The sequence below is a fragment of the Anser cygnoides genome, chromosome 14 (genome assembly GCF_040182565.1).
Source record: "Anser cygnoides isolate HZ-2024a breed goose chromosome 14, Taihu_goose_T2T_genome, whole genome shotgun sequence".
Lineage (NCBI taxonomy): Eukaryota > Metazoa > Chordata > Aves > Anseriformes > Anatidae > Anser > Anser cygnoides.
Window position 1 is genome coordinate 12,520,149 of NC_089886.1, and position 27,689 is coordinate 12,547,837.

General features: G+C 52.0%; 4 protein-coding genes across 4 annotated transcripts in view; all 4 read left to right on the forward strand.

Annotated features, from left to right (window-relative positions):
• Nucleotides 1-27,689, forward strand: part of LOC106034313 (protocadherin gamma-C5-like) — a 184,988-nt gene that overhangs the window by 69,134 nt on the left and 88,165 nt on the right. The window lies entirely within an intron of this gene.
• On the forward strand, nt 2,073-5,172 carry LOC136786364 (protocadherin gamma-A10-like). The gene has a single exon (XM_066977055.1). The coding sequence runs from the start codon at nt 2,275-2,277 to the stop codon at nt 5,155-5,157; it is 2,883 nt and encodes a 960-aa protein (XP_066833156.1). The 5' UTR covers nt 2,073-2,274; the 3' UTR covers nt 5,158-5,172.
• Nucleotides 12,354-18,008, forward strand: LOC136786369 (protocadherin gamma-A10-like). The gene has a single exon (XM_066977070.1). The coding sequence runs from the start codon at nt 12,500-12,502 to the stop codon at nt 15,161-15,163; it is 2,664 nt and encodes an 887-aa protein (XP_066833171.1). The 5' UTR covers nt 12,354-12,499; the 3' UTR covers nt 15,164-18,008.
• On the forward strand, nt 24,082-27,574 carry LOC136786368 (protocadherin gamma-A10-like). The gene has a single exon (XM_066977069.1). It carries the CDS (start codon nt 24,253-24,255, stop codon nt 26,914-26,916), a length of 2,664 nt encoding a protein of 887 aa, XP_066833170.1. The 5' UTR covers nt 24,082-24,252; the 3' UTR covers nt 26,917-27,574.

The window sequence follows — 27,689 nt, forward strand, 5'->3', positions numbered from 1 at the left end:
GTCTCAACTGGATGTCAGTGTGCCAGAGAACCCTAAAAAGACTGGAAGATCATTTAGAATTGTGGGACTGGGGAAGCAATTTCCTTCCAGACCTCGAATGTTTTTCGTCCTGTGGAGAGAAATACTTTGAAATATTTCTCTTTCAATAAAATGTCAGTGAATGATATGCCCTGTTCTTTCTTATGTGACAAATAGAGAGAAGTAGGATGTTGTCTGTGGTGCAGATAAAGTCTGTGAGTGCAGAGTACAGAGGCTGAGAGGTAGGCATAGAGACTGGAAAATAGCTGGGTCAATGTGACTTTACATGGGGAATGCTTTGGTTTCAAATTTTGTGCCAAGGCATGCACCATTTCTGTTCTGATCACGGTGTCCCTGTCCTTAGAGGCAATGATATTTCCCTGAGAATAAAGTATTTGGCAAAAAGTGCCTATGTAATGGAGGTCTCTGAGGTGAAAGGGTGCATCTGGAGTCACCACCATTTATGAAGGTGAAGGCAAAGAAGAGGATAAAGGTGTTGTGGGAACCGGTGTCTTCTGGAAGCACTGGACTAGAGCTGCAACCGATCCCAAGTACTTTTGTTGTCTTACAGCTGCGTGTACCCCTGTATGCTTGTCTCCCATGAGGCTTTGTTCCCTTCCCACCAAGTGCCATGGCATTTTCTTCAGGTGTATGGGTAGGTATTTAGTTGGAAATTAAATTGAAATCAAAGCATGACCAGAATCTAGAATCAGAAGTAACTGAGAGAGCCGTGCTACTGCTTTGCAGGAATGAAACTGTGGAGAAGACAGGCATGATTTCCTACCAGTTGCTGCCTTAAATTAATAGCAGAATGTCGTGAAGCACTGCATACACCCATCATGTCTGATCCTCCAGTGCCATGCTGGCTAGACAAAGTTATATGGCAGAAACTGGTGTGGAGTGCTTAATGCCTGCTATCTGTCATGTTGTCAGCTCCAGGAGGACTCGTGACAGCAGGTCTGCCAGTCTGTATGATGTTCTACATTCCGTAGTGCTGGATGTGCAGAAAGAACTATTACCAATGAATGTGAATGCTTACTATGCAGAATGAGAGCCACTTATTCTGCATGACATGATCAGGAAAATATGATTGATGTTTATTACTGGAGATATTTCCTGGTCTAACTTTTGCTTTTTATGTAATGAATGTACTCATGTGTTTGATAAGGGATGCCAAGTTTGGCCCTTATCTTACAACTGCAGGACACTACAATACACTTGCATGGTCATGTCTCATGGGTCTTTGCTACCTTCACAGTGAACGCCTGGGGTTTTTTATTTGGTATATGGGTAGACATTTTCTTGGAAATCCATTTAAGTGAATGAAAGTTAGAAAAGAATCTTCACCTGTTGTGGTCTCCAAGACTGCATTTATAGTGGGCGAAACTGATCAGTGGTGAGTGCTCCAACCGGTTTACTCTGTAGCAGGGATGTGGAGTGCATGCACAGCCTGCTCAGAGAGCTGAGGGGAGTTGCTGGTTCCTTGATGCTGCACCCTTAGAAGGAGAACTGTTTCATATGGTTGTTGACATTGAAACAACAGCACAAATTACAACTAAACTGAATTAGCTGCTCATACATTGTTGGAAAGTTGAGGAAACTTTCAAACAAGAAGGAAGGCAAGAATAACATTTGAAATTCGTGGAGTACACAATGCTTCTCAATAGTAAGTTGAGACTAACAACTACTTAGAGGTCGAATTAACAAAAATAATTCTACTTACCATGCAGTAGAATGAAGACAGCCATAGGAACACCCTGCCTTCACTCTGGTCCTGAGGGCCCTAAAGACCGGAATGCATTCGATCTTTTCCTCGAAGAAATGACGGCAAACCCACCGGCTCTGGGCCGTGTCGCAGAAGAATGTTCCGTGGCGCCGTTTCAACGGCGGCCGAAGGTTTCCGCGGAAGAGGCAGGGCGGCGGCGCTCGGTGTGAGCCGTGCGTGCAGTGCCGGGCGGCGGCTGCGGGCGCCGCTGTTCACCACGGAGGAGAGGAAGGAGCGGAGCGCTGCAGCCAGCCCCGCCCGCTGCGGCCCGGCTCGCTCGCTGTGTCGGCGGCCGGGCGGGCTGCGAGCGGCCCCGCGGTGCGGAGCCGAGCTACACAGAGGCAGAGGGGCCGGCGAGACCTGGCGACGGCGGCGCCGGAGCCGGGGCCGGGAAACGAAGCGGGAGCCGGAGCCGGAGCCAGAGGCGAAGAGTCGGGGCGGCGGCGGGGAGCTATCGGCGGGCGTCCGGTGGCGCCGGGGCCGTGGCGGAGATGTGGGCGGCGAGAGGAGGGCGCTGGGGCCGGAGGCAGCGAGCGCTGCTGTGCTGCGTGTTGGTGGCGGCGTGGGAGGCGGCGTGGGGGCAGCTGCGCTACTCGGTGCCCGAGGAGCTGCCCAAGGGCTCTTTCGTGGGCGACGTGGCCAAGGACCTGGCGCTGCAGCCGGGGGCGCTCCGCGACCGCGGTGCCCGAGTGGTGTCGGCAGATAGGACGCGGTATTTCGCTCTGCATGCGAACAGCGGCCACCTGGTGACGGCGGAGAGGCTAGACCGAGAGCAGCTGTGCGAGGCCGTGCAGCGCTGCGTGCTGCGCTGTGAGGTGATCGTGGAGGGTGAGATGAAAGTTTACGAGATCGAAGTGGAAATCACGGACATTAACGACAACGCTCCCAGCTTCCGAGAGGCAGAAAAGGAACTGAGAATGAGCGAGATGACAGCTCCAGGGTCGCGCTTTCCTCTGGCCGAGGCTCACGACCCGGACGTGGGAGTGAATTCCCTGCAGAGCTACGAGCTGAGCGGCGACGAGCACTTCTCGCTGTCCGTGCAGGCGGGAGCCGACGGCACAAAGCGTCCCGAGCTGGTGCTGGCCAAGGCGCTGGACCGGGAGGAGGCGGCGTTTCACGAGCTGGTGTTGATGGCGAGCGATGGCGGCGAGCCTGCGCGGACGGGCACGGCGCGCATCCGCGTGTCTGTGCTGGACGCCAACGACAACGCGCCCGTGTTCAGCCAGGCGGTGTACGCGGTGCGCGTGCCCGAGGACGTGCCCGTTGGCTCCACGCTCCTCACCCTCACGGCCACCGACGCCGACGAGGGACTTAACGGCGATGTGAAATACTTATTTAAGAAAATCACTGACAAAGCCTTGAAGATTTTCCACCTGGATGCCGAGACGGGATCGATCAGGCTGGTGAGGAGCCTGGACTTCGAGGAAGGCGTCTCCTACGAGCTGGAGGTTCAGGCACACGACGGCGGTGGCCTTTTCGACACAGCTATAGTCTCGATCTCGGTGAGCGACGTGAACGACAACGCGCCCGAGATTTCGATGAGGTCGGCGCTGAGGGAGATCTCGGAGGACGCGCCTTCGGGGACGGTGGTGGCCCTGCTGCACGTGCAGGACCGGGACTCGGGCGCCAACGGCGAGGTGCGGTGCTCGCTGGTCGGCGACGTGCCGTTCCGCCTGCGGAGCTCGGTGGGCAGCTACTACAGCGTGGTGACGGCGCGGGAGCTGGACCGGGAGGAGGTGTCGGAGTACAACGTGACGGTGCGGGCGGCGGACGGCGGGTCGCCGTCGCTGCGGAGCAGCGCGGTGCTGGCGCTGCGCGTGCTGGACGTGAACGACAACGCGCCGGTGTTCGCGGAGGCGCGCTACAGCGCCCGTCTGGCCGAGAACAACGCCGAGGGCGCGCTGGTGCTGACGGTGCGCGCGTGGGACGCGGACTGGGGGCAGAACGCGCGCGTGCGGTACCGGCTGGCGGAGGGGCGTGTGCGGGGCGCGCCGCTCTCGTCCTACGTGTCGGTGCAGGCGGAGACGGGCGCGCTGTACGCGCTGCGCTCGTTCGACTACGAGGAGGTGCGCGAGGTGGGGCTGTGGGTGCGGGCGGAGGACGGCGGCGCGCCGGCGCTGAGCAGCAACGTGTCGGTGCGGCTGCTGATCGTGGACGAGAACGACAACGCGCCGCAGGTGCTGTACCCGCCGGCGGCGGCGGCGGCGGCGGCTCCGGGCGCGGGCTGGACGGGCGTGGAGCTGGCGCCGCGCTCGGCGGAGCCCGGCGCGCTGGTGGCCAAGGTGGTGGCGGTGGACGCGGACGCGGGGCAGAACGCGTGGCTGTCCTACGAGCTGGCCAAGGCGACGGAGCCGGGGCTCTTCCGCGTGGGGCTGCACAGCGGCGAGGTGCGCACGGCGCGCTCGCCGCTGGCCCGCGACGCGCCCAGGCACAGCCTGGTGGTGGTGGTGAAGGACCAGGGCCGGCCGGCGCTGTCGGCCACGGCCACGCTGACGGTGGTGCTGGCCGAGAGCGTGGCCGAGCTGCTCTCGGAGCTGGGCAGCGCGGCGGCGCCGGCCGAGCCCGCCGGCAGCCTGACGCGCTGGCTGGTGCTGGCCGTGGCGGCCGTGTCCTGCCTCTTCCTCGCCTTCCTGCTGCTGCTGCTGGCGCTGCGCCTGCGGCGCTGGCGCCGCTCGCAGCTGCTGCCGCCGGCCAGCGGCGCCTTGCGCGGCGTCCCGGCCTCGCACTTCGTGGGCATCGACGGCGTCCGCGCCTTCCTGCACTCCTACTCGCACGAGGTGTCGCTCACCGCCGACTCGCGCAAGAGCCAGCGGCGCTGGGCGGCCGACAGCTGCTGCAACACCCTCCCGGCCCGGCCGCCGCCCGACAAGGCCGCGCCGCTGCTCGGGGACGACGCTGCCGGCGCCCGCGGCGCACAGCCCGACGCCCTCCCGGTGAGTCGCTCCGGACACCCCGACGCCCTCCCTCTCGGCGCTTGCCTCCCTTCCTGCTCCTTGCGTTTCCCTCCCCGCTCTCCTTCCCGGCCGGGGAGTTTTGCTGCTGAGCAAGGCACAGCTTCACTGGGCAGCGGGTTTTGGGTGGCTGCCCCTCGCTCAGGGGAGGCACGCGCGAGCTCTGATATCAGCTTTACACTTAGTGAGGAGGGCGGGAAAATGAGAGGGGAGTTTGCCTGGAACTCGTGGTTTGGTGTTTGTTTTCGCAGTTTTCAGCGTAATACCTGGTGCAACCAGGAGAACAGAGGGGGCTTTTACATGCATTTCTACTCTGGCCAGGCCTGCGTTATTTTCCCACATGCTAGGTGTTTGTTCATTTTATCCACTGACAAATATCATGCAGGATTTGCTTGTGTTCTTCACTTCTCCTTGGTTTTCTGAAATCACCCTGCTCTCATTCCTGGGAGGGTAAATTTTCTTCTCAGGAAGGCACAGCTTTGTTGGGCAGTGGGTTGTGGGTGGCTGCCCCTCGCTCAGGTGAGCCAAGCATGGGCTCCACAGTCAGCGTTACAAATGTTGCGGAAGGCATGAGACAAGAGGGGGCTTTTGCCTGCAACTCTTCTGCAACCGGGATTTGGGCATTTTGGTAACAGGTAAAAGTTTTTACCTGAAGTTTCTTCAGGTAAAAATTTGTTTTCATAATCTGTGGCAAGGCCCGCAGCATTTATGCATTTATCCTGGATTTATGCATTTTATCCTGGATTTTCTGCCCTGAAAGGCAACTAATTCTCTGATGATAAAATGTTTTGTAGAAAAACTGTGCATGCAGAATGATGATGCCTGTGTTTAACAGCTTATAATTCCTGTGTGAATCATCATTAATTCACTCCCATCTATTGTAACATTGTGATATAGTGTTTGTCATTATTCCATTTATAGGTGTTTGTTCCCAGGAAGTCTGTGCTTTATACTTCCCATTTCAGGATAGGGCTTTTTCATTTGAGAATGACTCTTACTGTATAGCCCAGAGGAAGACTTAAGAACTGAGCCATTTCTTGATGCTTTAGGGAGGTATTTTCTTGCATGCAGAGAAGACCATGTTGGCTTTCCTGAGAGTTTCTCTACCACGCTTTCTCTTTGAATGCTTCCTTGTGCTTGTGTGATTTTATCTTTTCCTGGTCTTTTGTCTAGGTGTGTAGGTTGAACTGTAGCAGCATAGCAGCATAGCTGTGTTGAGGAACGTGCTATGTTTTCATGGGCCTTGCTCTGGTGAGGCAATAGCTGGAATTTTCCTTTCCATTTTCCTTTCCTTTACCTCTCCATCTGGAGGTTAAGATGTATGCTTCCATTAGCCCACTCAGCACTCATTCTCAGTAACAGCAATTTCTGATAGTGAATTCCAGTAACGAATTAGGAGGTCTGCACAGTGTTTTAGTAGACTGAGATGGTCTTGAAACAAAAACTTAAGGACCCCATGTTTCACTTAGCTGCTTTTCCTTTATACTCTTTTCAAATTTTCTGTTGCTGCATGAAGATGGGTTGAGCAGAGAAATGTCTTTCTATTCATCTGTGCTGCTGTTTTGGTGTGTGTGGTGAAATAACGGTTTGGGTAACGGGTCCTTCTAGGCTTCATTGCTTGAATTTGTGCTACATAATATTTGGCTAGGTTTAAAAATGTGTGAAGTGTGAGATTGGATTCTGCTTCTTGTCCTTTTTTCTTGTTCCATTTCTGTCCTTTTCACATTTTTGCCTTGTTTGTTGTCAATGACAAAATGTGGCCTCCTGTGCTGGAGAACCCTGAAAAGACTGGGAGATCTGTTTTGAGTTATTGGACTGGGGGAGATGTTTCCATACATAGTGTGACTTTTTAGTATTGTCAGGACAGTTTTTGACATCCTCATGTTTCTTTAAAATGTTACTGGATGAAATGCTCTTGCCAGCAGCCTACATATGGCTAGAATTTGGACGTTGTGAGTGGTGCAAATGAATGCTGTGAATGCCGAGTAAGTATGGTGAGTGGGTTTTTTATTATTTATTTATTTATTTATTTATTTATTTTGAATGTGGAAAATAAGTGGTTCAGCAGTGGTATAATTCAGTAAAAAGTTTGATTTCATAATTTGTGCCAATTCCTGCAGCATTTATGCACCGTTTTATCCTGGTTTCCCTGCCCTGAAAGGTAACTTTAATTCTCTGATAATAAAATGATTTGCAGAAAAACTGTGCATGTGGTGTGATGATGCCTGCGTATTATGGCTTATAATACTTGTGTGAATCCTCATTACTTCACTCCTATTTATTGTAACTTTGTGCCAAAGAGTTTCTTCATAGCTATAATTCCATTTTCAGGTCTTTGTTCCCAGGAAGGTTGTGCTTCATATTTTCCTTTTCTGGATGAGCTTTTATATTTGCAAATGCAACACCTGAATTGCAGAAAATCCTTATCTCCTTTGAGAAGGTCCTATCAGCCGCCTGGAGACAAATACTGGTGTATAAGGGAAACGAAACAGAAGCTCAGACTGAATCTGTCTTCATTGGTCATGAGAGCTCAGCATGAGAAAGGACCCCATAGTATGGCCTTTCCATTTACATTTTCATATTCATGGACTATGAGCTGGCCACATCATGGAAAAACAGATGGCAGCTGATGAACGTTTCTTAAAATGAAGTCCAGATCAAGTCTCTAGTGCTTTGCTTACAGCTTAAGACCTCAGTGATTTCTTGGTGGTTTAGGGAGACCTTTTGCAGTGCAGAGAGAAGACTGTGGCACATGTCCAGTGATTTTCTCTACCACACTTTCTTTTTGAATGCTGCTTTGTACTGCTGGTCTGATATTTTCTTTTCCTTGTGTTTCTTCCATACATGTAGGTTGAGTTGTCAGTAGCAGCATAGCTTTGTTGGGGGATGTGTTATGTGTTCATGTGCCTTGCCCATGTAAGCCAGTAGGTGTGTATTTCATCAAAGTTAGAGCTGGTGTGGAAGACTGGAGATGTCAGGGTGTTTGTGTGTTCTCCTCCATTTATTTTTTTCCTGAGTAGTGGATGTAAAAATGTTAGTAGAAGAGGCATGTCTCTGCGGAGCATAACATGCACTTAAAGTAGAGGGACATTCCCTTACTGATATATTTATGATGACCCAGTCTCTGCAGGAGAACGAATCCTCTCTGTCACTTATCTCTTTAGTAGGCATTAGAAACTTGCAGAGAGATATACCTCCCTTCTTGGTATACCTTGATAGTGTCATGCACAGTGCGTGGAATTGAGAAATTGTATGTTCAACTTTCCTTTGCTGAGGTGTGCTTGGAGATTCCAGAGGTGAAAGAAAAGCATTGAAGTTATGAAGGTTTGAGGTGATATGTTGGGGGAATGTTGTGTGAGGGGCTGTAGAAGAACTGACGCTCCTTTCTCAGCTAGTTTTACTAATCTCATTCCACACACCTCTATGGTTTATGCACTTTGAAGTCTGTCTGCTCTATAGATTTTGCCTGAGAAAGGTTATTGAGCTTTTTTGGGATCTTTGAGAGAGCCTTCTGTAGAATTCATTCCCTACTGTCTACCTTACATGCCCTACTACTATTAATACTGAAAAACATCCATGTGTATAAACTAGCTGCATACCATTTATTCTCTTCACAATGTTTTTATTAGGTCATGTTAATGTGGTGGAAAAAAAAATTCTTTGGAACTGTCCATGGTCAAGTCTGTGTGCATATTGTGAAGATGTGGGCTGGGCAATTGGTCTTCTGTCGAAGTCCAAAAGATAGCTTGTTATGAAGCCTGTAATGAAGAGGGAAGGCAATCATAACAGTTTGGATCCTTTGGAAATTCTTCATGTGTGAAGGTCTTTTGGAGGAAGGAGGAGCCTTTGAACACTGACCTCTCAAAAATGGAGCCGGAAGTGGCTTTGCTAACAGACACGTGCTATGACAACAGAATAGAATAGAATTCATAGAATCTTGGAATCATTTAGGTTGGAAAAGACCGCTTAGATCATCTAGCCTGACCTTTAACCTAGCACTGCCAAGTCTGCCATTAAACCATGTCACTAAGCTCTACATCGTTATGCCTCTTAAAGACCTCCAAGGATGGTGACTCAACTACTTCCCTGGGCAGCCTGTTTGAATACTTCACAACCCTTTCAGTGAAAATTTTTTTCCTAATGTCCAATGTAAACATCCCGTGGAACAATCTGAGACCATTTCCTATTGTTTTATCACATGGTTCTTGGGAGAAGAGGGCAATCACTATTTTGCTGTAGCCCCCTTTAAGGTAATTGTAGAGCACTTTAAGATCTGCCCTGAGCCTCCTTTTCTCTAGACTAAACAACCCCAGCTCCCTCAGTTGCTCCTATTAAGACCTGTTCTCTAGACCCTTCAATGGCTCCGTTGCCCCTCTTTGGACCTGCTTCAGCGCCTCAATAACCTTCCTGTAGTTAGGGGTCCAAAACTGAACACAGTATTTAATGTGTGGCCTCACCAGAGATGGGTACAGAGGGACAATCACTTCCCTAGTCCTGCTGGCCAGACTGTTTCTGATCCAAGTCAGGATGCTATTGTCTTTCTTGGCCACCTGAGCACACTGCTGGCTCATATTCATCTGGCAATCAACCAATACTCAGAGATCCCTTTCAGCAGCCAACTTTCTAGACAGTCTTTCTCCAGCCTGTAGCACTGCATGGGATTGCTCTGACCCAAGCACAGGACCCATCATCACTTAGCCTTGTTGAAACACATACTGCTGACCTTGGCCTATCAGTCCAGCCTATCCAGATCCATCTGCAGGGCCTTCCTACCCTTGAGCAGATCAGCATTTGTGCTTAACTTGGTGTCATCTGAAAATGTACTAAGGGTGCAACTGATCCCCTCATCCAGATCATCGATAAATGAGACTGAAGAGAACTAGCCCCGATACTCAGCCCTGGGGGAAACCACTTGAGACCGCCCTCCAGCTGGATTTAACACCATTCACCAAGACTCTTTGGGCTTAACTAACATGCCAGTTTTAAAGCCAGTGAAGTGCAAACTCATCCAAGGCATGAGCAGCCATTTTGTCCAGGAGAATGTTATGGGAAAGAGTGTTCAAAAGCCTTATTGAAGTCAAGGTAGACCAGATCCACAGCCTTTCCCTCATCCACTTAGCATGTCAACTTGCATAGAAGGAGATCAGACTCATGAAGGAGGACCCATCATTCATTAAGCCCCGTTGACTGAGCCTGACTACCTGGTTGCCACGTGATGGCACAAAAGCTGTTCTGCTCCACGAGCTTCCCCAGCACTGACAGGCCTGTAGTTTCTCAGATATCCTTCTGGACATTCTTGTAGATGGGCATCATATTTGCTAGCCACCAGTCAACTGGGACCTCCCCAGAGAGCTGTGGCTTCAGATAAATGATGGAGAATGGCTTGGCGAGCATTTTTGTCAGCTCCTTCAGTATCCTAAGGTGGATCCCTTCTTGCCCCATAGACTTGCATATGTCTAAGTAGTTTAGCAGCTTGCTGACCATTTCCTCGTGGATTATGAGGGCTTCATTCTGCTCAGGGGATGGGATTCTGCTCAGGGGATGGGATACCCAGAGAAAAATTGGTCTTGCGGCTAAAGACTAATGAAAAAAAAGGCATTAAGGAGCTTGTCTCGTCAATACTTTCCCCCCCACGTCCAATAAAAGATGGAGATTCTCTTTGGTCGTCCTTTTCTTGTTTATGTATTTATAAAATAATTTTCATTACCTTTAAGAGCTGCAGCCAACTTTTGCTCCAGTTGGGCTTTGGCCCTTCTAATTTTCACTCCAGACAGCCTCAGACATATTTATAGTCCTCCTGAGTGTTGCAAGTACATTCCAATTTCATTCTACATAATATTGGGGCAGATCAAACCAGAAAATGTCTGGAGTGACAATGAAGTCCTTCAATTGTGTAATTTTCACATTTTTGCCTCATTTACTGCCAATGTCTAAACTGCAAATAAGTGTGGCAGAGACCCCTAAAAAGATTGGAAAAGCTGTTGGAATGGTGGGACTGGGAGAGCAATTTCCTTCCAGACCCTGAATGTTTAATCCAGTGGATAGAACTACTGTGATATATTTCTCTTTCAGTAAAATGTCAGAGAATTATATGCCCTTTTCTTTCTTACCTCACCAATGCTGAGGAGTAGGATGTTGTCCATGATGCAGATAAAGACTGTGACTGCAGAGTACAGAGGCTGAGAAGCAGGCTTAGAGCCTGGAAAATAGTTGGGTCAGTGTGTCTTTGGATGGGGAATGCTTTTGTTTCATACTTGATACCAAGGGCTATGCCATTTCTGTTCTGATCATGGTGTCCCTGTCCTTAGAGGCAATGATGTTTCCCTGAGAATAAAGCATTTGGCAAAAAGTGTCTATGTAGTAGAGGTCTCTGAGGTGAAAGGGTGCAGACTGGAGTCACCACCGTTTATGAAGGTGAAGGCAAAGAATCATAGAGGGGTGCTGTGGGAGCTGGTGTTCCATGGAAGCACTAATCTAGTGCTCTAACTGATCACAAATACTGTTTTAATAACTGTTAGCCATGAATGTGACTGCTTACTGTGTAGAATGAGATCCACTGATTCAGCCTGAAAGAATCAGGAAAATATGATTGACGCTTAGACCATTTCATGGTCTTCCTTTTTTGTTTTGTTTTGTTTTTCTCAGACGACTGTATCTGACTTCTTATATAGCTGATGCCAAGTTCTGCCTTCATCTTACACCTGTATGTACACTGGCATGCTCATGTCCCATGGCTCTTTTCTACCTTCACAGTGAATGCCATGTGGTTTTCTTCTGGTGAATGGGTAGGCATTTTTCTGGAAATCCATTTAAGTGAATGAAAGTTAGACAAGAATCTTCAGCAATTGTGATCTCCAAGACTGCATGTATAGTGGGGGAAACGGATAAGTGGTGACTGCCCAGGCTAGTATGCTCTGTAGCAGGGATATGGAGTGCATGCACAGCCTGCTCAGAGAGCTGAAGGGAGTGGCTGGTTCCCTGATGCTGCACTCTTAAAGGGGGAACTGTTTAATATAGGTTGTTGACATTGGAAAGACAGCACAAATTATACAAGAATGTAAGATTTAAATGAATATAAAATGTTGGAAAGACAAGAAAATATTCACTCCAGAAGGACTGCAGGAACGATCTCTGAAAGTCCTTGAAGTGAATATCCTTCTGCAAACATGGTGTAAGGGCGATAATTACTTTGAGGTCGAATTAACACGAATAATTTTACCTGCCATGCAATAGAACTAAGACATCAAGAGGAGCCCTCTGCCTTCATTCTGATCATGACCACCGTGAAGACCGGAGTGCATTCGACCTTATCCTCGAAGAAGAGAAAGAGTTGCGGAGGCAAACGCAACGACTCTGGGCCTTGTCGCAGGGGAATGTTCCGTGGCGCCGTTTCAACGGCGCCCGAAGGTTTCCGCGGAAGAGGCAGGGCGGCGGCGCTCGGTGTGAGCCGTGCGTGCAGTGCCGGGCGGCGGCTGCGGGCGCCGCTGTTCACCACGGAGGAGAGGAAGGAGCGGAGCGCTGCAGCCAGCCCCGCCCGCTGCGGCCCGGCTCGCTCGCTCGCTGTGTCGGCGGCCGGGCGGGCTACGAGCGGCTCCGCGGTGCAGAGCTGAGCTGCAGCGAGGCGGAAGGACCGCGAGGTTGGAGCCGGGGCCAGAGCTGAAATAGGAGCCGGAGCGAGAATCTGATCCAGAGCCACAGGCGAAGAGTCGGGGCGGCGGCGGGGAGCTGTCGGCGGGCGTCCGGTGGCGGCGGGGCCGTGGCGGAGATGTGCGCGGCGAGAGAAGGGCGCTGGGGCCGGAGGCAGCGAGCGCTGCTGTGCTGCGTGTTGGTGGCGGCGTGGGAGGCGGCGTGGGGGCAGCTGCGCTACTCGGTGCCCGAGGAGCTGCCCAAGGGCTCTTTCGTGGGCGACGTGGCCAAGGACCTGGCGCTGCAGCCGGCGGCGCTCCGCGACCGCGGCGCCCGCATCCTGGACCGAGGTAGGACGCGGTATTTCGCCCTGCATGGGAACAGCGGCCACCTGGTGACGGCGGAGAGGCTAGACCGAGAGCAGCTGTGCGAGGGCATGCAGCGATGCGTGCTGCGCTGTGAGGTGATCGTGGAGGGCGAGATGAAAGTTTACGAGATCGAAGTGGAAATCACGGACATTAACGACAACGCACCAAGCTTCAACGAAGTTCAGATTGACGAGAGCATGAGTGAGGTGACAGCTCCAGGGTCGCGTTTTCCCCTGGCCGAGGCTCACGACCCGGACGTGGGAATGAATTCGCTGCAGAGCTACGAGCTGAGCGGCGACGAGCACTTCTCGCTGTCCGTGCAGGCGGGAGCTGACGGCACAAAGCGTCCCGAGCTGGTGCTGGCCAAGGCGCTGGACCGGGAGGAGGCGGCGTTTCACGAGCTGGTGCTGATGGCGAGCGACGGTGGCGAGCCGTCTCGGACGGGCACGGCGCGCATCCGCGTGTCTGTGCTGGACGCCAACGACAACGCGCCCGTGTTCAGCCAGGCGGTGTACACGGTGCGCGTGCCCGAGGACGTGGCCGTTGGCTCCACGCTCCTCACCCTCACGGCCACCGACACAGACGATGGAATGAACGCGAACGTGAAATTTTCGTGGCAAAAAATTTCCACGAAAGCGTCGAAGATGTTCTACCTGGATCCCGAGACGGGATCGATCAGGCTGGTAAGGAGCCTGGACTTCGAGGAAGGTGACTCCTACGATCTCCAAGTGCAGGCACGGGACGGCGGTGGCCTTTTCGACACGGCTATAGTCTCGATCTCGGTGACCGACGTGAACGACAACGCGCCTGAGCTGACTGTGTCGTCGGCGCTGAGCGAGATCTCGGAGGACGCGCCGTCGGGGACGGTGGTGGCCCTGCTGCACGTGCAGGACCGGGACTCGGGCGCCAACGGCGAGGTGCGGTGCTCGCTGGTCGGCGACGTGCCGTTCCGCCTGCGGAGCTCGGTGGGCAGCTACTACAGCGTGGTGACGGCGCGGGAGCTGGACCGGGAGGAGGTGTCGGAGTACAACGTGACGGTGCGGGCGGCGGACGGCGGGTCGCCGTCGCTGCGGAGCAGCGCGGTGCTGGCGCTGCGCGTGCTGGACGTGAACGACAACGCGCCGGTGTTCGCGGAGGCGCGCTACAGCGCCCGTCTGGCCGAGAACAACGCCGAGGGCGCGCTGGTGCTGACGGTGCGCGCGTGGGACGCGGACTGGGGGCAGAACGCGCGCGTGCGGTACCGGCTGGCGGAGGGGCGTGTGCGGGGCGCGCCGCTGTCGTCCTACGTGTCGGTGCAGGCGGAGACGGGCGCGCTGTACGCGCTGCGCTCGTTCGACTACGAGGAGGTGCGCGAGGTGGGGCTGTGGGTGCGGGCGGAGGACGGCGGCGCGCCGGCGCTGAGCAGCAACGTGTCGGTGCGGCTGCTGATCGTGGACGAGAACGACAACGCGCCGCAGGTGCTGTACCCGCCGGCGGCGGCGGCGGCGGCGGCTCCGGGCGCGGGCTGGACGGGCGTGGAGCTGGCGCCGCGCTCGGCGGAGCCCGGCGCGCTGGTGGCCAAGGTGGTGGCGGTGGACGCGGACGCGGGGCAGAACGCGTGGCTGTCCTACGAGCTGGCCAAGGCGACGGAGCCGGGGCTCTTCCGCGTGGGGCTGCACAGCGGCGAGGTGCGCACGGCGCGCTCGCCGCTGGCCCGCGACGCGCCCAGGCACAGCCTGGTGGTGGTGGTGAAGGACCAGGGCCGGCCGGCGCTGTCGGCCACGGCCACGCTGACGGTGGTGCTGGCCGAGAGCGTGGCCGAGCTGCTCTCGGAGCTGGGCAGCGCGGCGGCGCCGGCCGAGCCCGCCGGCAGCCTGACGCGCTGGCTGGTGCTGGCCGTGGCGGCCGTGTCCTGCCTCTTCCTCGCCTTCCTGCTGCTGCTGCTGGCGCTGCGCCTGCGGCGCTGGCGCCGCTCGCAGCTGCTGCCGCCGGCCAGCGGCGCCTTGCGCGGCGTCCCGGCCTCGCACTTCGTGGGCATCGACGGCGTCCGCGCCTTCCTGCACTCCTACTCGCACGAGGTGTCGCTCACCGCCGACTCGCGCAAGAGCCAGCGGCGCTGGGCGGCCGACAGCTGCTGCAACACCCTCCCGGCCCGGCCGCCGCCCGACAAGGCCGCGCCGCTGCTCGGGGACGACGCTGCCGGCGCCCGCGGCGCACAGCCCGACGCCCTCCCGGTGAGTCGCTCCGGACACCCCGACGCCCTCCCTCTCGGCGCTTGCCTCCCTTCGTGCTCCTTGCCTTTTCCTCCTCGCTCTTCTTCCCGGCCGGTGTGTTTTGCTGCTGAGCAAGGCACAGCTTCGCTGGGCAGCATGTTGTGGGTGGCTGCCCCTCGCTCAGGTGAGCCATGTGCGGAGTCTGCTGCCAGTTTTACACCTGGTGTAGAAGGCTGGAGATGAGAGGGGGTTTTGCCTGGAAATCTGCTTCAACTGTTTTTTTGTTGTTTTTTTTTTCTGCACTTTCAGGTTTTTGCATGTTTCTTCCCCTGACTGGTGTCATGGAGATTTTCTTTTTGTTCTTCAGTATTCTAAGTAAATGTACACTTGAGATTATTAGGAGGTTAACATGTACCATCCCAATATGCCATGTGCTTGATCAGTACTGTGAGGTTGTCTTCAAACAGAATCTTAGTGTCCCTGTGTTTCATTTGGCTTCCTCTCGTCTATACTCTAATATACTCTTCTCCTATATACTCTAAGTAACTTTTCTTTTGCTGCATTAGCTTTGGTTGAAATATCCATGCTGCTGTTCTTGTGCATGTGGAGGCATAATAGCCTAGTCAGTCGGTCCTTTTAGGATGTCTGTTTGGCTGTTGTAGAGATGAAGGAGAATGAAAAGACTTGCATTTGAGATTCCCACGTATGTGCTGGGTGTGACAGGCTCTCAGAGGAAAGAGTAGTTCTTGAAGATTGACCTTTCAAGAATGGAACAGACTATGCGAGCAGGCATATGCTATAGCAACAGAGCCAATGTGCATTCATCCTTTCTGCTTCATGCTGCCTAATGTATGGCAGGATAAAATAATGAAGTTTGAAGAGCAAGAGCAAAGTCATTTTCATGTCCTGCAGATTTCACGTTATTACCTTGTTTGTTGTCCTTCTAAAAACTGGAGCTCTTCTGTGAGAGAACCCTTTAAAAGACTTGAAGATCTGTTAGAAGATCTTCTTGAAGATCTGTTAGAAGAACTAGTTGGATTGGGGGAGCTGTTTCCACACACAGTGTGAATGTTTAATACAGTCAGGACAAAGTCTTTGATATCTTCATGTTTCCTTAAAATGTCACTAGATTAAATGCTCTTGCCAGTTCCCTACATATGGCTAGAAGATGAATACTGTGTTGCAAGTGAATGCTGTGAATGTGTAGCTAGGAAGGTTTGTGGCTGGATTTGAATGTTTCTCAGCAGTGAAACTATTCAGGGAAAGGTTTGATTTCATAATCTGTGGCAAGGCCCACAGCATTTATGCACCATTTTATCCTGGATTTTCTGCCATGAAAGGAAACTAATTCCCTGATGATAAAATGTTTTGCAGAAAAACTGTGCATGCAGAGTGATGATGCCTGTGTGTAACAGCTTATAATTCCTGTGTGAATCACCATTAATTCACTGCCATCTGTTGTAACATTTTGACATAGAGTTTGTCATTATTCTGTTTTTAGGTGTTTGTTCCCAGGATGTCTGTGCTTTGTATTTCCCGTTTCAGGTTAGGAATTTTGCATTTGAGAATAACAGAGTTGTACTGCAGGAAATCCTTAACTCCTTTCTAAAGGTTCTTTCAGATACCTGAAGACAAATTCTTGTATGAGGGAAATGAAACAGGAGGTAAAACTGAATCTCTCCCCACTGCTTGCAAGACTTGGCATGAAAACGGGTCCCATATTAAGGCCTTTATATTTGCAATTTTATTTTAATTGGAGATGAGCAGGCCACATCATAGACAAATTGAGGAGAGCTGGTGAACCTTTTCAAGTGAATTCCAGATGAACAATCCAGGGCCTTGCTTGCAGCTTAAGACCTCAGTGATTTCTTGGTGCTCTGAGGAGGAATTTTGGTGCCCACAGAGAAGATCCTGCTGCCCGAAAAAATGATTTTCTCTTCCACACTTTCACTTTGAATGCTTGCTTGTGCTGCTTCTCTGATTTTATCTTTTCCTGGTCTCTTGTCTATGGGTCTAAGTTGAGTTGTCAGTTGCAGCACAGCTGTGTTGAGGAATGTGCTATGTGTTTATGGGCCTTGTTCCCATGAGGCAATAGGTGGGTATTTCATCCAAGTTAGAGGTTGTGTGGAAGGCTGGGGATGTGAGGGTACTTGTGTGTTCTCTTCCATTTTTTGTCTCTGGGGAGTGGATGTAAATATAGAGTCATAGAATCATTAAGGTTGGAAGAGACCTTCAGGATCATCTAGTCCAATCATCACCCTACTACCAATGTCACCCACTAAACCATGTCCCTAAACACCAAGTTCAAGAAAGCAGCCTCCCCTTCTCCCCTTTTCTGAAAAATATGGGCACTTTTACGCCTTTTTTTCTAAGAGTTCTTTCCTCATTCCCAGTGATCGGTGCACACAAAACACATTTTTCTTCCCATCACCCCGCCCCCCGCCATCGCCTCAGGCCTGCTCCCCACCAGGCACCCACTGATGTTAGTAGAAGAAGCATGTATGTGTGGAGCAGTGCATGTGCTTCAAGGAGGGGGACATTCCCCTCCAAAGACAATCATGATGACCCAGTTTCTGGTAGAGGATGGCTCCTCTCTCTCTTTCACACAGATCAAGAGTATGAAGATTAAAGAGAAATATACCTCCCTTCTTGATATTTGTCAATGGTGTGTTTGTGGTGCATTTATAAGGAAATTGTCATTTGAACTGATCCTTTGGTGAGATGTGCTTGCAGATTCTGAGGATGAAAGAAAAGCAATGAAGTTGTGAAAGGATTGAGGTGACATTTTGAGAGAATGCTGTGTGAGGAGCTGTAGGAAAACAGACACCCCTCCCCCTGCTTGTTGTAGTTATTCCATTAGTCACACAGCTCTGCTCAATTACACAGTAGAAATGTTTTTTCTGTGTTGTAATCTTGAGTAGGACCTTCTGGGGAATTCTTTTCCTGCTATCTACCTTACATGCTCTACTCCTATGAATGCTCAAAAATGGCCATTTGCCTAACTTAGCTGCATATCATTTATACTCTTTACAGCATTAATATTATGTCATGATATTATGATGAAAATAAAATTGTCTTTGGAACTTTCCATGGTGTAGTCTTTGTGCATGTTGTGGGGCTTGGCAAATGGTCCTTTGATGATGTCCTTTTGCCAGTCACGAAGAGGGAAGGCAATCATAACAGTTGGGAGTAGTTTATGAAGTTTTCATTTGTGGTTTTAGAGGCATTGACCTCTCAACATAACATTTGAGTGTTGATTTCTCAAGAATAGCGCTGGAAGTGTCTTTGCTATCAGAGGTGCTATGGGAGCAGCTGTGTTGCAGGTCTATCACTTGAATTTCATTGAGCATCAGGCTTGTGTGGACCAAAGAAGAATGCCTATAGAGTGATAGGTAAGTCCTTCACATCTGTAGTTTCCAGTGGTCTGATTTTATCTTTTCCTGGTGTTTCTTCTATGCATGTAGATTGAGTTATCAGTAGCAGCATCACTTTGTTGAGGAATGTCTTTTGAATTCATGTGCCTTGCCCATGTAAGCTACTAGCTGGGTATTTCGACAGAGTTAGAACTCTTGTGGATGGCCAGAGATGTGAGTGTGCTTGTGTGCTCTATTCCATGGTTCTATTCTAAACATGAAGATAGTAAAAGAGGTATGTCTCTGTGGAGGAATGCATGCTCTTAAAGAACAGGGACATTCCCTTACAAATATATTTAGGATGACCCAGTCTTCGTTGGAGAAAGGCTCCTCTCTGTCTTTCCCCTTATCTCTTTAGTAAGCTTTAGAAATTTGCAGAGAAATTTACCTCCCTTCTGTGTATACCATGATGGTTGTGTGTGGTGCATGGTATTGGGAAACGGTCTGTTCAGCTTTTCCTTTGGTGAGATGTGTTTGCAAGTTCTGAGGGTAAAAGAAAAAAAAATGAAGTTATGGAAGGTTTAAGGTGACATGTTTGGGGAATGTTTTGTGAGGGGCTGTAGAAGGACAGATGCTCTTTTCTGTGCTTGTTTTAGTTATTTCATTCCAATATGCAGCTGAGATTTACGCACTTTGATGTCTGTCTGATCAATATGTTCTGCGTAAGAAATGTTATTGAGCTTTCATTGTGAACTTTGGGAGGGCCTTCCACTGAATTTGTTTTGTAACATCTACCTTACTGGATCTACTGCAATAAATGCTTGAAAATGTCCATGTATATAACTTACCTGCATATCATTTATTCTCTTCACAATGCACAAATTTTGTCATGATAATGTGACAAAAAGAAAATAGTCTTTGGAGCTGTCCATGGTGAAGTCTTTGTGCACGTCATGAAGAAGTGGGCTGGGCGATTGGTCCTTTGATGAAGTCCTTCTGCCTGTTATGAAGAGGGAAGGCAACCATAACAGTTAGGAGTAGTTTGAGAATTCTTTGTGCGTGAAGGTCTCTTGGTGGGAAGAAGAGCCTTTGAACACTGACCTCGCAAAAATGGAGCTGGAAGTGGTTTTCCTAGCAGACTCAAGCTATGGCAACAGCTGTATTCATATAATTCTGGAATCATTTAGGTTGGAAGAGACCTCTTAGGTTATCTAGTCCAATCTTTAACTTAGTACTGCCAAGTCTGCCATTAAACCATGTCACTAAGCTCTACATCTACGTGCTTTTTGAAGACCTCCAATGGTGGTGACTCAACTACTTCCCTGAGCAGCCTGTTTGAATACTTCACAACCCTTTCAGTAATTTTATTTTTTCCTAATATCCAATGTAAACCTCCCTGGAGCAATCTGAAGCCATTACCGATAGTTTTATCACATGGTTCTTGTGAGAAGAAGCTGATCCCCACTTTGCTGTAGCCCCCTTTGAGGTAATCATAGAACACTTTAAGATCTGCCCTGAGCCTCCTTTTCTCTATGCTAAACAACCCCAGCTCCCTCAGCTGCTTCTAATAAGACCTGTTCTCTAGACCCTTCAATGGCTCCGTTGCCCTTCCTTGGACCTGCTTCAGCACCTCGATAACATTGCTTCCTGTAGTGAGGGTTCCAAAACTGAACTCAGCATTTGAGGTGCAGCCTCTCCAGAGACGGGTACAAGTGGACAACCACTTCCCTAGTCCTGCTGGCCAGATTATTTCTGATCCAAGTCAGGATGCTGCTGGCTTTCTTGGCCACCTGAGCACAGTGCTGGCTCATATTCAGCTGGCTATCAACCAATACTCAGAGATCCCTTTCAGCAGCCAGCTTTCCAGCCAGTCTTCCCCCAGCCTGTAGCACTGCATGGAATTGCTCTGACCCAAACAAAGGACCCGTCACTTAGCCTTTTTGAACCACATGTTGCTGGCCTCATCCCACCAGTCCAGCCTATCCACATCCATCTGCAGGGTCTTCCTACCCTTGAGCAGATCAACACTTGTGCTTAACGTGGTGTCGTCTGAAAACGTACTGAGGGTGCACTCGATCCCCTCATCCAGATCACTGATAAAAGAGAATGAAGGGAACTGGCCCCAATATTGAGTCCTTGGGGGCACCACTTGTGACCAGCCTCCAGATGGATTTAACTCCATTTACCGCAGCTCCTTGGTCTTGACTAACAAGCTAGTTTTTAAGCACACACCCATCCAAGCCAGGAGCAGTCCTTTTCTCCAGGAGAATGCTGTGGGAAAGAGTGTTCAAAAGTCCTACTGAAGTCAAGGTAGACCAGATCCACAACCTTTCTCTCATCCACTTGTACGTCACCTTGTACAGAAGGAGATCGGATTCATAACGGCGGACCTGTCTTTCATTAAGCCCCATTGACTGAGCCTGATCACCTGGTTGCTGTGGTAAGTGCCATGTGACGGCACAAAAGCTGTTCTGCTCCACGAGCTTCCCCAGCACTGACAGGCCTGAAGTTTCCTGGATTGTCCTCCCAGCCATTCATGTAAATGGGCATCATGTTTGCTAGCCATCAGTCGACTGGGACCTCCTCAGATAGCCAGGACTGCTGATAAATGATGGAAAGTGGCTTGGCGAGCACTTTTGCTAACTCCCTCAATAGTCTTGTGTGTATCCCTTCTGGCCCCATAGACTTGCATATGTCTAAGTGTTTTAACAGGTCACTGACCATTTCCTGGTGGATTATGAAGGCTTCATTCTTTTCCCTATCTACCATGTAGTCAGGGGATGGGGTACCCAGCAGAAAAATATTTTTGCTTCTGAAGACTGAGGCCAAAAAGGCATTAAGGAGCTCTTCTCTTGTTACGATGTTCCCCCCCACATCTAATAAAGGATGGAGATTCTTCTTAGGCCTCCTTTTCTGGTTTATGTATTTATAAAAACATTTTTATATTCTTTAAGAACAGTAGCCAGATTGAGCTCCTGTTGGGCTTTGGCCCTTCTCATTTTCTCCCTGCACAGCCTCAAACATCTTTATAGTCCTCCTGAGTGTTGCAGGTGCATCCCTTGAATTTCATTTTACATAATGTTAGGGCAGATGAAAAAAGGATGTCTATAGAGTGACAGTGATGCCCTTCACATCTGTAGTTTTCACATTTTTGCCTCGTTTGCTGCTGCTGTCTCAACTGAGGGTCAGTGTGCCTGAGAACCCTAAAAAGACTGGAAAATTGTTAGACTTGTGGGACTGGGGAATCAGTTTCCATTCAGACTTTGAACGTTTCCTTTTGTGGAGAGAAATACTTTGATGTATTTCTCTTTCAATGAAGTTTCAGTGAATGGTGTGCTCTGTTCTTTCTTGTGTGACATATGGCAAGGAGTAGGATGTTGTCTGTGGTACAGATAAAGTGTGTGACTGCAGAGTACGGAAGCTGAGAGGCAGTCTTAGAGCCTGGAAAATAGTTGGGTCAATGTGACCTTATCTGGGGAATGCTTTGGTTTCATAGCTGGTGCCAAGGCCTGCACCATTTCTGCTCTCATCCCTATCTCATGTCCCTATCTTTAAAAGCAATGGTATTTCCTTGAGAATAAAGTATTTGGCAGAGTACCTATGTAGGGGAGGTCTCTGAGGTAAAAGGGTGCAGCTGGAGTCACCACCATTTATGAAGGTGAAGGCAAAGAAGAACAGAAGGGTGTTGTGGGAGGAGATGTCCTCTGGAAGTGCTGTGTCAGTTCCGTACAGATGCTCAAGTCCCTGCTTGTCTTAGTTTGGCCCAAGAAAGAGGTGCTCAGGCAGAGGAATGGCAAAAGTCTGGCTTCTAGAGAGGAAGATGGAAGAGACAACAGTGCATTTAGCTGTGCAATGTTTGATTCCTTGCACTGTGCCAAGGTCTGTGCCCATTTCACTATGATACTTTCCTCCATGTCCCCAAAGGGGATGACAATCTTCTTTGCATATGCCTTCAACCAATACCTCTGGATGTCCAAACGTGCTTCATGAACATTCATCTAGAGGTGTCAGTGACTTCCAAAAGCACTGGGGATGACTTCTCCAGGAAGAGTTGTGTCCTCACATGGTACAGTCAGGGGTATTATATATTATTATTATATATATATAATATTATATACATAATTATATATTTGTATTATATATATTATATGCAAGTTGTGAAATGTTTTCCTCACATGGTCCACTCAGGGGTTTTTGTTTCCTTATGTTTAGAATCAGAAATAACCAAGAGAGATGACCTACTACATTGTAGGAAGGATACTGCAGAGAAGATAAACATGATTTCCTACCTGTTTCTGCCTTGAAGAGATAGCAGGAGGTCCTGAAGCACTGCATACCCCTATTACATCTGATCCTCCAGTGGGATGCTGGCTACACAGAGAAACATGGTACAAACTGGTGTGGAGTGCTTCAGGCCAATGCCAGCTACCTGTGAGATGTTCTCATCTCCTGGAGGACTGGCAAGAGAAGGCCTGCCTGTCTGTAGGATGTCCTGCATTGCATAGGGCTGGATGTGCAATAAGAACTATTAGCCATGAATGTGAATGCTTACTGTATAGAATGAGATCCACTGATTGTGCATGACAGAATCAGGAAAATAGGACTGATACTTAATGTTGAGGGTTTTCCTCCTTTTTATTTGGATTTCTAGCAAATTAATGTACTTTGAAGTGTTTGATAACTAATCCCAAGTACTGCTTTTGTCTTACACCTTCATGTACACTGCTGTAGTCATCTCATGTCTGTCTTTGCTACCTTCACAGTAAATGCCAGGTGGGCTTTCTTCTGGTGTATGTGTAGGTATTTTTCTGGAAATCTGTTTAAGTGAATGAAAGTTAGACAAGAAAGCGGGAAAACTGATCAGTGGTGACTGCGGTGACTGGTATGCTCTGTAGCAGTGATCTGGACTGCATTCACAGCCTGCTCAGAGAGCTGCTGCTTCCTTGATGCTACAACCTTATGCGGGGAACTGTTTCTTACATGTTGTTGACATTGGAATGACAACAGAAATTACATCCGAACATAGAATTTACATGGTCATACATTTTTAGAAAGGTGAGGAAACTTTGAGTCCAGGCAAGAATAAACTGAAATTCGTGGAAGACATGGTGCTTCTGCAATACTCGGTTGAGACTAAAAACTATACAAACTAGAGGTCAAATTAACATGAATAATTCTACTAGCCATGTGATACAACTAACCCAGAGGAACCCTCCACCTTCGCTCTGCTCATGAGTGCCCTGAACACCAGAATGCATTCTGGTCTTCATTCTTATCGTTGAAGAAGAAAAAGTGTTGCGGACGCAAAGGCAGTAGCCTTTGCAATTCCCTGAAGAGATAGTACTTTTGCAAAAATGGGATAAGACTGATAATTACTTAGAAGTCGAAACAATATGTATAAATTTACTTGCCATGTTGTAGAGCAAAGACAACCAGAGGAGCCCTCTTCTTTTTCTCCAGTCATGAGTAGCGTACAAAAGAGCAAAGATTATGTCGAACCCTGCAAGAAGAGAAGGTGCTGCGGAGATAAATGCACGTACTATGGACCGTGTCGCAGGGAATGTCCCGTGGCGCCGTGTCCGCGGCGCCCGAAGGTTTCCGCGGAAGAGGCAGGGCGGCGGCGCTCGGTGTGAGCCGCGCGTGCAGTGCCGGGCGGCGGCTGCGGGCGCCGCTGTTCACCACGGAGGAGAGGAAGGAGCGGAGCGCTGCAGCCAGCCCCGCCCGCTGCGGCCCGGCTCGCTCGCTCGCTGTGCTGGCTGTGTTGGTGGCCGGGCGGGCTGCGAGTGGACCCGCGGTGCGGAGCCGAGCTGCAGAGAGGTGGAGGGGCCGGGGAGAGCGGGCGGCGGCGGGGCCGGACCCGTAGCGGGAGCAGGAGGCAGAGCCGGAACGAGAGCCTGATCCGGAGCCGCAGGCGAAGAGCCCGGGGCGGCGGCGGGGAGCTGTCGGCGGGCGTCCGGTGGCGGCGGGGCCGTGGCGGAGATGTGCGCGGCGAGAGAAGGGCGCTGGGGCCGGAGGCAGCGAGCGCTGCTGTGCTGCGTGTTGGTGGCGGCGTGGGAGGCGGCGTGGGGGCAGCTGCGCTACTCGGTGCCCGAGGAGCTGCCCAAGGGCTCTTTCGTGGGCGACGTGGCCAAGGACCTGGCGCTGCAGCTGGCGGCGCTCCGCGACCGCGGCGCCCGAGTGGTGTCGGCAGATAGGACGCGGTATTTCGCTCTGCACGCGAACAGCGGCCACCTGGTGACGGCGGAGAGGCTAGACAGAGAGCAGCTGTGCGAGGGCATGCAGCGCTGCGTGCTGCGCTGTGAGGTGATCCTGAAGGGCGAGATGAAGGTTTACGGGATTGAAGTGGAAATCACGGACATTAACGACAACGCGCCAAGTTTCCGAGAGTCCCAAATGGAACTGAGAATGAGCGAAACGACTGCTCCAGGGTCGCGCTTTCCTCTGGCCGAGGCTCACGACCCGGACGTGGGAGTGAATTCCCTGCAGAGCTACGAGCTGAGCGGCGACGAGCACTTCTCGCTGTCCGTGCAGGCGGGAGCCGACGGCACAAAGCGTCCCGAGCTGGTGCTGGCCAAGGCGCTGGACCGGGAGGAGGCGGCGTTTCACGAGCTGGTGCTGATGGCGAGCGACGGCGGCGAGCCGTCTCGGACGGGCACGGCGCGCATCCGCGTGTCTGTGCTGGACGCCAACGACAACGCGCCCGTGTTCAGCCAGGCGGTGTACGCGGTGCGCGTGCCCGAGGACGTGCCCGTTGGCTCCACGCTCCTCACCCTCACGGCCACCGACGCCGACGAGGGACTCAACGGCGAGGTGAAATACGTGTTGAAGAAAATAACTGAGAAAGCTTCGAAGATATTCTACCTAGATGCCGAGACGGGATCGATCAGGCTGGTGAGGAGCCTGGACTTCGAGGAAGGCGACTCCTACGAACTTGGGGTACAGGCACACGACAGCGGAGAGCTTTTCGACACAGCTAAAGTCACGATCTCGGTGAGCGACGTGAACGACAACGCGCCCGAGATTTCGGTACGGTCGGCGCTGAGCGAGATCTCGGAGGACGCGCCGTCGGGGACGGTGGTGGCCCTGCTGCACGTGCAGGACCGGGACTCGGGCGCCAACGGCGAGGTGCGGTGCAGCATCGTGGAGAGCGTGCCGTTCCGCCTGGAGCGGGCGCTGGACAATTACTACAGCGTGGTGACGGCGCGGGAGCTGGACCGGGAGGAGGTGTCGGAGTACAACGTGACGGTGCGGGCGGCGGACGGCGGGTCGCCGTCGCTTTGGAGCAGCGCGGTGCTGGCGCTGCGCGTGCTGGACGTGAACGACAACGCGCCGGTGTTCGCGGAGGCGCGCTACAGCGCCCGTCTGTCCGAGAACAACGCCGAGGGCGCGCTGGTGCTGACGGTGCGCGCGTGGGACGCGGACTGGGGGCAGAACGCGCGCGTGCGGTACCGGCTGGCGGAGGGGCGTGTGCGGGGCGCGCCGCTCTCGTCCTACGTGTCGGTGCAGGCGGAGACGGGCGCGCTGTACGCGCTGCGCTCGTTCGACTACGAGGAGGTGCGCGAGGTGGGGCTGTGGGTGCGGGCGGAGGACGGCGGCGCGCCGGCGCTGAGCAGCAACGTGTCGGTGCGGCTGCTGATCGTGGACGAGAACGACAACGCGCCGCAGGTGCTGTACCCGCCGGCGGCGGCGGCGGCGGCGGCTCCGGGCGCGGGCTGGACGGGCGTGGAGCTGGCGCCGCGCTCGGCGGAGCCCGGCGCGCTGGTGGCCAAGGTGGTGGCGGTGGACGCGGACGCGGGGCAGAACGCGTGGCTGTCCTACGAGCTGGCCAAGGCGACGGAGCCGGGGCTCTTCCGCGTGGGGCTGCACAGCGGCGAGGTGCGCACGGCGCGCTCGCCGCTGGCCCGCGACGCGCCCAGGCACAGCCTGGTGGTGGTGGTGAAGGACCAGGGCCGGCCGGCGCTGTCGGCCACGGCCACGCTGACGGTGGTGCTGGCCGAGAGCGTGGCCGAGCTGCTCTCGGAGCTGGGCAGCGCGGCGGCGCCGGCCGAGCCCGCCGGCAGCCTGACGCGCTGGCTGGTGCTGGCCGTGGCGGCCGTGTCCTGCCTCTTCCTCGCCTTCCTGCTGCTGCTGCTGGCGCTGCGCCTGCGGCGCTGGCGCCGCTCGCAGCTGCTGCCGCCGGCCAGCGGCGCCTTGCGCGGCGTCCCGGCCTCGCACTTCGTGGGCATCGACGGCGTCCGCGCCTTCCTGCACTCCTACTCGCACGAGGTGTCGCTCACCGCCGACTCGCGCAAGAGCCAGCGGCGCTGGGCGGCCGACAGCTGCTGCAACACCCTCCCGGCCCGGCCGCCGCCCGACAAGGCCGCGCCGCTGCTCGGGGACGACGCTGCCGGCGCCCGCGGCGCACAGCCCGACGCCCTCCCGGTGAGTCGCTCCGGACACCCCGACGCCCTCCCTCTCGGCGCTTGCCTCCCTTCGTGCTCCTTGCCTTTTCCTCCTCGCTCTTCTTCCCGGCCGGTGTGTTTTGCTGCTGAGCAAGGCACAGCTTCGCTGGGCAGCATGTTGTGGGTGGCTGCCCCTCGCTCAGGTGAGCCATGTGCGGAGTCTGCTGCCAGTTTTACACCTGGTGTAGAAGGCTGGAGATGAGAGGGGGTTTTGCCTGGAAATCTGCTTCAACTGTTTTTTTGTTGTTTTTTTTTTCTGCACTTTCAGGTTTTTGCATGTTTCTTCCCCTGACTGGTGTCATGGAGATTTTCTTTTTGTTCTTCAGTATTCTAAGTAAATGTACACTTGAGATTATTAGGAGGTTAACATGTACCATCCCAATATGCCATGTGCTTGATCAGTACTGTGAGGTTGTCTTCAAACAGAATCTTAGTGTCCCTGTGTTTCATTTGGCTTCCTCTCGTCTATACTCTAATATACTCTTCTCCTATATACTCTAAGTAACTTTTCTTTTGCTGCATTAGCTTTGGTTGAAATATCCATGCTGCTGTTCTTGTGCATGTGGAGGCATAATAGCCTAGTCAGTCGGTCCTTTTAGGATGTCTGTTTGGCTGTTGTAGAGATGAAGGAGAATGAAAAGACTTGCATTTGAGATTCCCACGTATGTGCTGGGTGTGACAGGCTCTCAGAGGAAAGAGTAGTGCTTGAACATTGACCTTTCAAGAATGGAACAGACTATGTGAGCAGGCATATGCTATAGCAACAGAGACAATGTGCATTCATCCTTTCTGCTTCATGCTGCCTAATGTATGGCAGGATAAAATAATGAAGTTTGAAGAGCAAGAGCAAAGTCATTTTCATGTCCTGCAGATTTCATGTTATTACCTTGTTTGTTGTCCTTCTAAAAACTGGAGCTCTTCTGTGAGAGAACCCTTTAAAAGACTTGAAGATCTGTTAGAAGATCTTCTTGAAGA